Source organism: Thalia democratica, chromosome 3, assembly GCF_965202585.1.
Source record: "Thalia democratica chromosome 3, ktThaDemo2.hap1.1, whole genome shotgun sequence".
NCBI classification, from domain to species: Eukaryota; Metazoa; Chordata; class Thaliacea; order Salpida; family Salpidae; genus Thalia; species Thalia democratica.
The window spans coordinates 37,107,596-37,121,464 of record NC_139167.1 but is presented as its reverse complement, the minus strand read 5'-3'; the positions used below and the strand labels follow the sequence as shown (position 1 = coordinate 37,121,464).

General features: G+C 28.4%; 1 protein-coding gene across 1 annotated transcript; it reads left to right on the top strand.

Moving 5' to 3' along the window:
* Positions 1–6,148: 6,148 nt before the first annotated feature.
* Positions 6,149–12,083, top strand: LOC145832242 (uncharacterized). The gene is made up of 3 exons (XM_082939563.1): positions 6,149–6,331; positions 9,965–10,399; positions 11,637–12,083. The coding sequence occupies exons 1-3, from the start codon at positions 6,149–6,151 to the stop codon at positions 12,081–12,083; spliced, it is 1,065 nt and encodes a 354-aa protein (XP_082795689.1).
* The last annotated feature ends 1,786 nt before the right edge of the window (positions 12,084–13,869 follow it).

The following is a 13,869-nucleotide window of genomic DNA, read 5'->3' as shown; positions in this document are numbered from 1 at the left end:
AAAGAGAAAACACTTTAAAATAGTATACTTATGTTACGTTTTACAAACATTAGATTAACACGAATTACGTAAAATACACACTAATAACTATTTGATGTAAAGAAAGTTTAATTTTAAATTAAATTATATATAAAAAAAATTAACATTAAAAAAATCAATAAAAAAGGAAATATAAATTCTATTGATAGTCTATGATGTATGCTAATGTAAAATGGTTTAAGTTTAGTATTACAATAATTAAAATTAGTTTTAATATCAGTTATCTTACTATATAAACGATATCTGCTGAATAATGTTTGAAAAGGCATTTTCTACCAACCTTTATCACTTGACGTAAAAGAACTATTTTAACTTTTAAAAAATTTAATTATCGTAATTGGCGTTATGTAATACTCGAGTTACTTCTGTGTTTTTTAATTATACTTGAATATTTTCATCTTCAAAGCACATTAACTTCAAAAATACTTCTGTTTTCACTTGATGATACTCTGTTTAAATTTTAATTTGAATAAAACAAGGCATATGCTTAAAATGTATAACTAACTAAGTAAACAAAAATAAAATTGTTATTGCTTGAGTTTTAAGCTTATGTAAACAACACAAAATTTTGGTAACTTTAACAAACAAAAACCAATTTTACGTTTCTATTTTTACAAAACCCCTAATACAATTGATTTATTACCGCACAACTGGTATTTAGTGTTATTAAGAAAACATTTAAGTTCCTACGCTTTCTATAAATACTTTGCGTGAAGCGTAGGAAATGCTAAAATTAAATGTGACAATTTTCATAAGCATTGGCATTCAATTAAAAACTCAACTATTTATCATTTAAAGCTCATTTAATTGACGTAAAAATTACTATTAAAAACGCACGTTGCGAAGGTGTTTAAAATTACAAACCACAGCTTGAATATAATAACTTAAAGCGTATTTCGTTCTTCTTAATTATGCGGATTTGCTATTTCAATCACACAAAAAACCAGTTGCAGTTCTTCAAAAAACGCAAAGGTCAAGAAAGTGCTATTTCAAGTTAAAATAAACAGAAGGAAGTTGAACTTCTTTTTTCTGATTTCATAAAACTTGTATATAAAGAACAAACATTAACTTTTTAACAAGTTTTTTTAAAGCAAGTAAAAGTTTTAAAGAAACTACAGTTTATTTTAATTTTTTTTTTTGTTTTGGAGTTTGTTGATTGCTTTGTAGCTATTTTTAGCTGAGGTTAGCATTTTTTGTTAGGTAATAGGTACTACTATTACAAAATGTACATTTTGTATTGAGTAGTTGTCTTTTTTGTAATTTTTTAAATAAAACAAAATTAATAAAACATTTACCAAACATAAATCGATGTACACTTTAAACAAATAGCTAAAAAAATTGTACTTAATTTTTTTTTTTTTTAACTCAAAGGTAAAAACCTAGCTAAAAAAATAATTCATTAATACTTAAAAAGAATAACCAAGTCAATTTTACTTTTTTTAAATAACAACGTTTGAATAAATCAATTGTTAAAACGTTTTATTTTTGCTGTTTATTCATTGTAATGCTGAGTTTTTATACAGAAATTTAGTCATCAGAGCGACCCTGGTTTGAAAAAAAAGTATTTTCTTGTTTTTTTAGTCAAAATCACTTTAATAGTTTTATCATTGACTAATAGTTCATTCATTTATAATTTTTATGACATAGTTCATCAAAGTCTTAGAAAATAAACTTAATTAATACTCTAGGTGAATCACTATTTGTATCAAATAGCTAGCTGAAACTTTTGTCTTCAACTAAAATTAATATCTATTGTAAGGACCGATTTAGATTTTTCGTTGGGAAGATTTTTCGAATAATTCAAAAAAGTGCTAGTATAAGTTTGTTCTATTAAAGAATTATTAGCTTACAAAGTTTCATCCTTTATAAATTTTCAAAAACACAAAGCTTACATAAGTATAACGCTTGTTATTTTTAGAAAGGCAGAATATATAATGTTGCAACAAGTTAACTAAACTAAATTAACATTCTTTTTTTAAGTAATCATAACATTTAACATATTTAATTAAGTTTAAACAAGTTTTATTTTTACAATTTTATTTAATAAAAGTTCTTCTAACCATTACGTCATTTGTTTAGCTATTTATATTTCTAACTGTAAACAAGTTTTGATTACTGCTTGAGCAGTAACTATAGCGACAAATAAGGATTTCAAACTGCTTTTGAGTTTTCAAACATGCGGCTTTTGTTACGAGCAATAGCTATGACGTAACATTTAGAAAATTCAAACGATACCCTCCAGCATAAATTGCTCTAAAGAAGCTTTATTGTTCTAAAGAATTATCTATCTCCGTAAGTTAATGACTTTTTGTTTAACTTACCGTAATGCATTTTCAAACAGAAATATTTTGAAGTTTATAATAAAAATAATACTACTAAAACTTTAATATAGATTTTTTGTAAGCCAAAGACAACAGAAGATGTATACAGCTTAACTTTAACACAAAACAAAACTTTATAAAAAATTTTATTTAAAAAATAATAAAGTTCTTTATATAGTATTTAGAAAATAATAATTTTTTAACTTTTTATTGGTTCACCACAAGCCATAAAATGTTTAACTTTATTCTACAAAAGCATTCAAATTTCATTTGAAATAAAAGGTACTTTAGCTTGTTGTTATACACCAGGGTTTCCCAAACTTTTTTTCAAAAGGCCCCCTTTAGAGAAATTAAAAAAGCTATGGCCCCCTCCAACACGATTACTCAAAATACTAGCATTAATAATATCTAAGACCTTTTTTTTTTTTTGCTTTTGATCATCAACTTCAGAATAATATCGAATGTAAGTATCAAATTATTACCTCATGGCTCCCTAAATTTCTTCCATGGCCCACTTTGGGAAACCCTGTTATACATTAAGCTCATTTTTATGAATTTAAAACTAAACACTTTCGTAGTACTTACTACCGCACACTATTTTTACATGTCTCATCTTTTTTAATTTAACGTATAACAGTCGAAACGAAACACACCATCACTGAATGCCTTAAAATATCTAACGCATCTAAGTTGCATTGGTTGGGTAAAATACTTTTGGTGAGCACTGAGCATACACTAGTTTTCATTGACAATGTTTCAAGGTTGATTTAAGCTTCTAAGTATAGAAGGGCTATTTTAAAAATAAAATATTTTATCCTATGCAAACCCCTTAGTGTTTTTCGACATGAAAGCTGATAAATTACAAAATTTATTTTGAATTAAAGTTGAATTTTTTTAAAGAGGTATTTTTTTGTACATAAAAAGTTCCGTGTAGCTGACTTGTTACAAGCTGAATTGTATGAAGCTTCCTCTTTGCCTATTGCAATGTTTTTTTATTAAAAACAAAACAGTATTCAAATAGTTGTTAAAACTTATCAAACTGTTAAAAAAAGGTTAGAAGTTTTTTACATTTAGTTTCAAAACTTATTTTTAAATTCGTTTAATAGATTTCGTTTTCTTTTTGAAGTCTGAACCACTTTTGGCTAATAATTTTAAAACAAAACCTAATGTTAAACGAATAATACAACACTAAAAATAACCATACCGAAATAGAATAATTTCACAACATGTCGGATGTAAAATTAAAAGAAAAGGCACCGAAGTTATTAATTTAGTGGATTCGCATTGAATGATATTGAAACATGTTTCGACAACCGGTTTCTCAAAACGATCTTTCTTTACACGCTCTCGTGTTTGTAGTGGGAGACCGTCGAGAATAATTGATTTTATGTCTTCTAATACGCAATTCTTAATTGCATCAATTTACAGACTGCTTTTTGTTCTTCCGCATCTTACTTACTGCGTCATTGCGAACTATTCAAGAGTTTCTCGCACAGCAAGTTTGCATAAAAAAAAACAGTAAATTTATTAGAATTGCGTGTTTTTATGAGATATGTTTAAACTGTTAATTGTTTACATATATGAGAAACACGAGGCTTTGTTGTTTTATGCAACGAAAATATAACGATTGCGCATTTTTTCAGATTACACTTTAAAGAAGAAATAAATTTACTGAAAACTTTTGGGAATATATAGTAGTTGTTAAATCATACCTAGCGATTTAGATTTTTCGATATACTATGTTTTCTATATTAGAAATCAATCTTTTTCAATGCGTATACTACTTTTTAAGTAACTAATTCATACTAAAAAGTTAAAAATACTTTATATATTTAACTAAAAATTCTTTTAATCTTAAGATACAATAAAAATATTAAAAAATATATGAAAGATTACAATAAAAGTTTTAAAATTGTGGTATTTTTGTGTGCACTTCAAAATTCTTTTCTTTTAAGTTCTCAAAAATAGTTTTGAGTTTTAAAACATATGTTATTTTTACTTTTTAATAACTTTTAATGCTTTGTTTTTTACTATTATTAAAAAGAATTTAATTTCGAAGAATGATAAATATACTAGTTTATATTTTTAAATTGTGAAGTTGTTTTTATTATCTTATTAATTATTAAAGCGTTTGTAAAAGATAACTAAAATTTTTTACTTTGATAGAAGCTATTTTTAACGTAAAAAATATATTTACATATAAACTAACTTTAAAATAGAAAAAACTCAGCCGATTTACTTTAACTCTCTTTTATTTTAACTTTATAAAACTCAACAAGTTAATCTTAAATCGCCTATCTACTTTAAGTATTTTCATTTAATTTAAATAGATATATTTATAGTTAAGCAAAAGTCTTAAAATTAATGCTGCTATTTTATTGTCATTTTTGCTTAGCTAAAAATTATTTAAATCTAAACCCAACCTGATAAAAAATTTATTGATTTAATTGAAAGAACCTTAATGAACAAAATTATAAGTAAGCAAAAAGTACTGCTAACGTTTTTAACAAACATATGTTTGTTGAAAACTAAAGTAATAACTTTTTCTTTTAAACAACTTGTTTCTGAACAGCACGATTTAAACAATATAGAAACAAGCATTTTTTTGATGTTTTAAAACTCTTTTCTTGACAAAACTTACGACCTATGACCCCGCTTTCACTTGTGATGATTAACACAAGTAAAGCAAACACTGTGCGGTCTTCTTAAAACAAAAAAAAAAGTGTAAATCATAGCTGAACGCACGAAAAACGGGTGAAAAGCAAAATTGGGGATTAGTTGGAGTCTTACCTGATTTTTGTGCGCTTATGACGCAAAATATTCAAAACTTTCAAATCGAGTCGAACAAACGAGAAAGCTTGAAACTATCCGGCTTGAATGCTCACTACCACGTGCAGTTTGGAGAAAACCGTTCATGGTTGAGTGGTTTTACGATAGTGTGTGTGTTGATAGATGGAGAAAACACTTGTGCGGAAAAAAAGAAGAAGAAATTTTTCTTATAAAAGCTGATGTTACTTTCTGGGATTTCAAGTAATTGTTTGCAATTTCGCTTCGTGCTCTCGCGCTAAGCTTGTTTTGTTTGAGAGGCACTGCTGTGTTACGAGAATGATTTTTTTTTGATTTTATGTTTTGTATCAAAACTCAGTTCTGCTATTGCATAATGTAACAAACAGCTTTGTGTTTACTTTAGTTTCATCATTACAAACTGTTAAATATTTGTTAAACAGCAGCGGTTCTCGAAACTTAGAACACCGTTCACAGTTGTTCACTAAAAAGTATGAAGTTTATAACTTTATTACAAAAGCTTCGTGTTTAAAATGCTTTTATAAGAACTTGATACTTTAAAAAAAGCTTACTATTTTGCAAACTTTTTGAATGAACGGTATAAAACATCTCATTTTTTACCGGTGTACCGATGTTTTTAATATTTTAGCTTAGTAGTATAATTTACGTATTACCTATTAAGAGGTCTTTAATTTAAGTAGTGCTTTAATTAAATTTACTAACATTATAACATATCTTCCTTTTTTAATTTTCTTTTTATCTCTATACTTTTTTTTTAATGTTATAAATAGTAAAAACACTTAATACTATTTAAAACATATTATTAAAAATTTTTCTGTACGGCTATACTGTTTACTAAGTTAGTATTTTTCACCTTTTTTATTACAGTTTATGTTTCTACTGTTTAAGATTAGCTTAAGTAGCTATAAAGTTCAAATACTTTATTTTATGCTATTATAAGATTAGTAACGAAATAAACAACTGAAGATGTGTTTTTAATAAAAATGCTAAAAATTCAACAACCGTTTTGTTCACCGAACTGGCAAAAACCTGTTTATGACGTCACAGATCAGCTGGGAGACTACGTCGCGGAGATGAGCTACATGAACCCCACATCACAGTCAGGTGCCACACAGCGAGACGAACCACCGTACCTGAACCACCCTACCTACCACCGCCACGAACAGGTTTGCATTAACTTTTGTTTTGCTTATATTACAAGGCGGTTTATGAGATATTGTCTACTTGTGCACACTTTTCTGTTAAAGGAAATGCTTGTGTACCAAATTTTAAAACAAACGTTATCTAAACTAGTAACTCAAATTTTTATACGTTAGTTGTAGTTAAAACTAGTTTAGAATAGGTTAGAAATCTACAAAAAAATTAGAGTAAAACTGTTTCTGTTCATACTTCGGATGTTTTATTCTATATCTAACTCGTTTAAAAAGTTTATTAGTATTATATATTATTATAAGTATTATAAACTTTTACTACAAAAAATTTGATATTAAAATTTTGTATTAAAAATAATTTTTAGTAATAAAAGAAATTTGACACTTTGAAGTTTTTTTACCATAACTTTGTTTTTAAGTTACATAGGCCTAAACTACTCAAACAATGTTTTGAAGCGTATAATAAAACTTAAAATTACCGCCATCATAAACAAAAGTTAAGATTTAATAAAAGTTAAAGCATAGTTTTACTTATAAAAATAGTTTATGGTTACTAAGATTTTTAGTTTTTTTTTCTTTTACTTGTACTCTTTTAACTGTTGAACTAACTATAGAAGTAAATGAATACACTAAATCACTATCTGGTGAAAAGTAGAAACTAGTTATAGATACTACTAACAGCTTTAGGCTATAATTTGTATAATTACTATTTTTGCATCAGTTTTTCTTGGTTGCATTGATTTTGAATATTTTTTTTCGTTTATCTATTAGTAATTAAAACTTATCAATTTAAAATATATAAAGATTTCTTTTTTTGTTAGCCTTAGCTAGTTTATTTTTCTGGTATAAATAAACGTACGTTTTGTTATTAGTTTAGTAAACAAACATAATTAAAATACTAATTTGTTCTAAATTGTTTTAGTTGATAAACTTTATAATTTTTATAAAACTAAATTAACCGTTTTTTATAAATTAGCTTTTTTGAAATAACTTTTTTAAGTATTATGTTATATATCTACTTTTAATTGAACTCGACTAGTTCTCAAACATTTGGAACTAGCTAATTTCAAAGCGATAAGCTTTTTGTTATCGATTAAGACTGTGTAAAAACCGGTATTGATAAAAATTTTTAAACCTTAAATAAATATAGCCTAATTCTACCTGCTTCCGGAAAATAACTAGCAGTAAGTCGTAACAAATTAAAATCATGCCGGCGATTGCGCATTAAAAGCAAACAAGTCCAACCGAGGTCACATGCGCGCAGTCACATGAACGCTGTTTGAACAGCAGTTTCTCCCAACCGAGATGCGGTAAATTTCGAGATAAGAACGCGGTATTACGCGCAAATTTACATGGGAAAAATGCTCTGAAAACTTATAAGCAAACTTGCATCACTCCTGTTGTTTTGTCCGCTTCATTTTGTACGTTTTAAAGCTGACTAATGCCTTTTTTAGCTCCAAACTTTTTTGAGTTCTTCGAACTTACGTCATCGAGCTGACAACCAGCGCCCGAGCCTTTTATGACGCAACAGAAAATAGTAGGGGCTCGAGCCGAACAAAAGAAGGCAGAGCGCGGGGGGCGTTTTCTCCCGGCTTTTAATCGCCAAGCGTTGGGTGTCGGTTCGCAGGAAAAGGCGATGATTACCGAGTAAAGTTGAGACTTGAAAGGCAAATTTGGAGATTTGAAATTTATTAATTTAAAGTTTCCGCTTTTTTCCGCTTTCGGTGAATCACCGCTGCCAAGTTCGCGCTTATCTGCGTTTCTGATCGTCGGTGCGCGAAGTGTACAAGTTTTGCAAATTTAAAGACGTTTCATGTCTTCAGCGGTTTTATATTTTGTACTATATGTAGTCAAGTTTTTGACAAAAAGTTCTTTTGATGCTTTTCATTTAGTGCAATTTTCTCAAAGTATATCTTTTTTGTTCTTTTGAACAGTGTTGAAATTATATTAAGTTTAATGAGACGGTGCTTTAAGGCTTTTTAAGTGTTTATATTACTATACCCAAAAAGATCATTTTTTAGACTTAATTTTCGGGTTAAAAGTTTAGCTTTCAAAAACATAATACTTAAGTAAAGTTTATTTTTATCAGGTTAGAACTAGAAAGAAAGCAATAAATATCTTATTAGTTCAAAACTTATTAAGTCAGTGTTCATTTCGATAGTTTAACGTTTGCCCAAGCTTTTTTATCTTTTAAGTTTCAAAAATGAAACCTTGATGATAAATAAACAATTTAAGTCTAAGATAAATTCAGTAACTAAAACTTCTTCAAAGTCAACAAGGTTTTAGCTAAAATTACTTTTTTCTAAGTTGGTTTAACTAAAAAAGTAGTTTATTGAAATTCTTATTTTTAACAATTTTAGTTATTATTCTGTGAATTTTAATCACAGAAGCATTAAATAATAACATTTTTAGATAATATACTCTTAAAAACTTATAAACTATGAGCTTTTTAGAACCTCTAACCTTTAAAAAACAGTTATGCATGTAAGTATTTAAAAGGAGATCACAAAAATAAATGTACGAAATGAGAATTTAGTTTTTTATTTTTCAAATAGTTTTCATTACTTAAATATTTATTTAAGAATTGTGGAATTTGGAGAAAATATTTGTTTATTATTCATATAACAACAACGTATAAAAAACACATTTATTTCACACTTTAAGTTCCTTTTTCAAAGTGATTAATATGATACAATTAAACAGCTATTCTAAAATCCCTTAAAACTTTATGAACTAAATAAAAAACTAAGCTAAGTATTGAATTAAAAATACACATAAGTTGAGTTAAACACTTTGATAAAGTAAGAGCAAAAATTAAAACTTGATTTTACATTTTGATTTTTGTTTACCGAATTTTTGTAAATGTTTACTAATAATCAATTTGCGTACTACTTTATAAAAATGTTTGTTTCAATGCAAAACACAAAACAGTGTCAACTTTGTAAAGAACGAAAAGTTGGTTTAAACTTATTACACGATTTTGTAGTAACTCACGTGCTCCACTAAGTACGTAGTAAAGAAACACGTAAAATGTTTAATAAGTGATATACATGTTTCTTTAACTTAAGAAAGTGAAATACGATTAACAAACTCTTTTTTAAGTATTACCTCACTGTTTAATGTTTTTTAACAAATCTCGTGATGAAACATGTTTACTAAAAACTTATGATTAACAACAAATCCTTGCAATAAAGTGTTTAATGATCAAGTTTTCAACTAACTTTCAACTTTGGAACAAACTAAGCATTAGGTAATCAACGATTAAATCTTCTTTTGTTGCTGATTCTTAAAATAATTATTTCACGGCAAAATATTAACAAAATTAAAAAAAACATTTTGTATAACTTAAATAAGTATCACTATGGTTTAGTTTTTTTTTACTAATTCCTTAAACAATTTTCCTTGTCTAAGTATTCAACCTTACAAATGTAGATGATTCCAAACACAGTGTAAAAGTATTTTTTTATACTTTCAAAAGTTAAACGTAGTCTATTAGTTTAAATTTTTAGTATGTTTGTTTAGCGAAAAAAAAAATCTATACATGATCTAAAAGTTCTTAATTAATTAGTTTTCTTAATTTTAGTTTTACATGTTTTTTGATCTACCACAATATACTTTTTAGATTTTTTAACCATCTACTTTCCGCAGAACATACAAGCTGTAGGGGGTTACCCGATGGAAAACTGCCCGCACTACCACGAGATGGCCAATTATTACGTCACAGACCCCTCACACCCCCCTCCGCCCCACGAGCATTCGCAGCCCGGCTACGAGCTATGGTCGCCCCAGCAACGCGCCGTCGACATGACCTATAACAACCAGCCCGCCAATTCCCCGCCCGACAAGCTCCACTTGCCACCTCTTCCGCCCTCTCAAAACTTCTCCAGTTCCGGTACTTTCCCAAACTTTTCCCACTACCTGCCGCCACAGTTCACCATCTCGCCGCACGGTGGGGTGGTCGTGCAGCCTCCTCAGGTGGAGGGCAGCGGGGCTTCGAAGCAGGCAGGCAAGAAGACGAAGGAGGGCAAACCGGTGAAGCCGAAGGGGACTCCGGGGAGGAAGGTGAAAGTCCCTGACAGCGAGGTTGGTGTTTATTATATATATATATATATATATAATTTATTGTTAAAGTGATATTTTAAAAGTTTCTAGAACATATTTTTCATAACGACAAAAAAGATTGTCTTTAATCTTCAGCTAGTTCAAATTTAAAATAAAAAGCACTCTGGTAAACAGAGATGCAAAAGTAATACAAAAAACAAAAAACAATATGACGTAAGAATTGGATATTGTACATTACAAATATTCGGTGTTCTGCATAGTGTTAATGTTCTATAAAATAAAATTTCGTTATTCGGTAAATTTAAATTGAACCATTAGATATTATACAATATTTTTTTAAGTTTTGGTGAAAACAAAATAGTACTATAAATTTTGAGGTTTAATGTTGAGATTTTACATAACTAAATTTGTCTAGACTTCACTAGTTATCAAGATATGTTGTTATTAACGATGAATCATATAAATATTAACAAGTGTGTGAAAAAAGGTGTGTTGAATATGTAGGTAGAAAATTACTTTACTTTGATATTTTGTATACATATTAGTGCTTCTTACGTTTGCAAACACATACAATATGAAAAATTGTATAAAAACAATTGAAATAGGTTTGATAAACTTTTACAATTAAAGTTAACAGTTTTACTTCACCTACATAAAATACTGCTATTTCGTTATGTTGACGATGTACTTTCTAAACTGTTAAAAATGTTAAAATCAAATATACAAAACTGTTGTTTTTAGAAAGATTTTTAAACACAAAGAGTAAAATCAAACTATTTAGTTGAGCTAAAAGTTGTACTTTATAAATACTTTTGTCTATAAAACAACAATAAGGAATAAAGATTTATATTCTGCACTCAATAATTTTTCTGAGTAAAAACTTAAACTTACAGCTTTCAACTGAAACCAACAAGTACTAAAAACATAACAATTTTTAGAAAACCTTCATTGTAATTTGTTTACTTTTAAGCCACGGCAGGTATAAAAGTAGTTTAATAAAGATTACAGATGTAAGTTTCCATATTTTCTTACTTGTGACAGATAATTTTAATTAAAAAAATTTTAAGTTGCTCAAAAATTCTATTAAAGCTATCAAACAGTCGGTATAAAATATTATAACCATCAGTAGAACCTTTTGAGCCAAAACATCTTTAAGCATACAGCTTGTGTTTGCTTATCTTACAACATCGTCAACCTAGAAGTATATTTGATAGCAAATGCTTTGAAAATTTTTTAACACCTCCATTCACTCTCGCAGCTGACTCCGACGGAGGCGAGGAAGCGGAGGATGCGAAGGGAGAGGAACAAAATCGCCGCCGCCAAGTGCCGGGACAGGAGGAGGCTGCTCACCGACCAGCTGGAGGGGGAAACGCAAATGTTGAGCAGCCAGCACCAGCACCTCAAGTACCAGCAGTACCAGCTGGAGAAGGAGAAGAAGCGGCTGCAGAGGCTGCTCGACGAGCACGTGCGCAAGAACAAGTGCCGCCTCGTCAGTTGCGACGTCACAATGCCCGAATCGGGTGACGTCATACTGCACGAGAACTCGGCCTTCTCGAACTTCGTCGCGCCGCCGTCGGACGCTTCAGTGCAACTTTCCGGCTTTTCGGGCGCAGCGGCGACGTCCGCTTTCGAACAGCGACATCAAGCGGACGGAAAGTCGGGAAGCGAAAACTCCCATGAGAACAGCATGTTGAAACTTTTGTGAAGTTTATTAACAACACTGTAAGTAAAAATTAAATTGATCAAAAACTTGAAAAAAAATTAAAAGCAGATAGATTTAAAGCTTTTGTTATTTGGATTGTTCACTAAGAGATAACAATACTGTTGCGAGAAGTTTGTTCTTTTGTTTAAAAGTAGATGTTTTTAAGCTTTTATATACTATTGTTACTGTTTTTTACTGATAATTGTGCACAAACATTCGAAAAAAAGCTGCTAAATATCTCATAAGATGTTGAAAATTTATATTGCTTTTACTGTCTACTAAAAATAAGCGAGCTAATTTTGCTTTTCTAATTTTAAATACAGTTTTTAAAGTTTGTAATGCATAAAATTTTAATTAAAAATTTATTATGTTCAATATAATTTCGATAGTAACTTACATAGTTTACTTTAAAGACTTTCATGGCTGTTTAACAGTTTAAATAGATTCATAATACTGTATTAAAGTTGCTATAAAACCATTCCCTACGCAATTTTTTTATGATTAAACAAAATTACTCAGAAACAGTTTAGTCTGAACTTTAACAACGTACATCAGTTTTAACTTCAAAACACATTTTAGCATTTTTACTATTTATAAACTATCCGTTTTTTTAATTCAAAACTTGTTTAGCTACATCTTTGAAATTCAAATTATATTATAGTAACCGGTGCTTTTTATTTATTTGTATAACTGGAGTATCTTTTTTTATGCTGTGTCTTCCAAAGATAAACTGAATAAACTTATGCCCATTTAAACTAGTTATTTTTTACAATATACCAAACTAATACTGTAGGTATAATAATCAGACGTATTCAAAAACATACTGCGTTTTAAACTAACACTTTTTTTAAAACAGCGTTAGTGTTGAGAAGTTCATGTTTTAAATTAACTTAGACTTTCAAGAAGCTATTCCCAAGCAGATAAGATACCTTAAAAAAAAAAATTATCGTACAATTATGTTTGTTTATAGATTTAATCAGCTAAAACGACTTAAGTGAAACTTGTAAAAACTGTTTCTAGTTAACAGTTTATAGAAGAAAACTTAATAGCTTAGTTGTGGACTTTAAAAGTTCTGCCTGACAAGGCTATTAAATAATTCAAAACAGTTTTGTTTTAATTCTAACTTTGAAAAACAAATTGCAAACAGACTAGAAAATTAAATTTTGGTTAAGTTTTTTTATTTATCAAACTGTTAATTTTAACGCACTCCATCTAGTAAAGAGGCTTAAGTTATAAAACATCGTTTTTTTTTTGAGCAGTATAGGCCTCAGGAGGATATCTAAAATTGGTTTTACAAAAACCAAAGTTGACTTTTACTTGAAAGCTCAAAGTATACGCTAAAAACACTTTTTATAGAGTAAAAAAAATAACTAGCTTTTGAGATGTAAGCAGTTTTGTAAAAAGTTTTGATATGGAATAGAAACTTTTAGAGCCTGATTTTTCGACACTTTGAAAATTTTGCTAAAAGTATACTTTTTTCTTTTATTTCAAAAGTTATTTTTCTTTCAAAATTTTAGAAAGTTTTCTTTTCGATATAATTAATAACATATAGAAAAAGGTTTTTTGAAAAAAAAAATTTATAATCAAAAATTATTTAAAAAACAAATCAAAAACTGTGGCAGGAGATAGATTTATAACAAAACGCCTTTTTCCGCCTTTTTAGTGTACTTATTCTATAGGAGTCTATTTAATTTTCTAATTTTGATCTTTTTTATCTCAAAATTTATTTTGAATTTCAAAAAATAGCAATAAAATATTTGTAGATTATTTCATAATTTTATACTCAAAA

Bases quoted from the DNA above. Each gene is read 5' to 3' on its own strand.
- LOC145832242 (XM_082939563.1), top strand. From the start codon at position 6,149: ATGCTAAAAATTCAACAACCGTTTTGTTCACCGAACTGGCAAAAACCT. The intron at 6,332-9,964 runs GTTTGCATTAAC...TACTTTCCGCAG, and splicing joins CCTACCACCGCCACGAACAG to AACATACAAGCTGTAGGGGG. The intron at 10,400-11,636 runs GTTGGTGTTTAT...TCACTCTCGCAG, and splicing joins TGAAAGTCCCTGACAGCGAG to CTGACTCCGACGGAGGCGAG.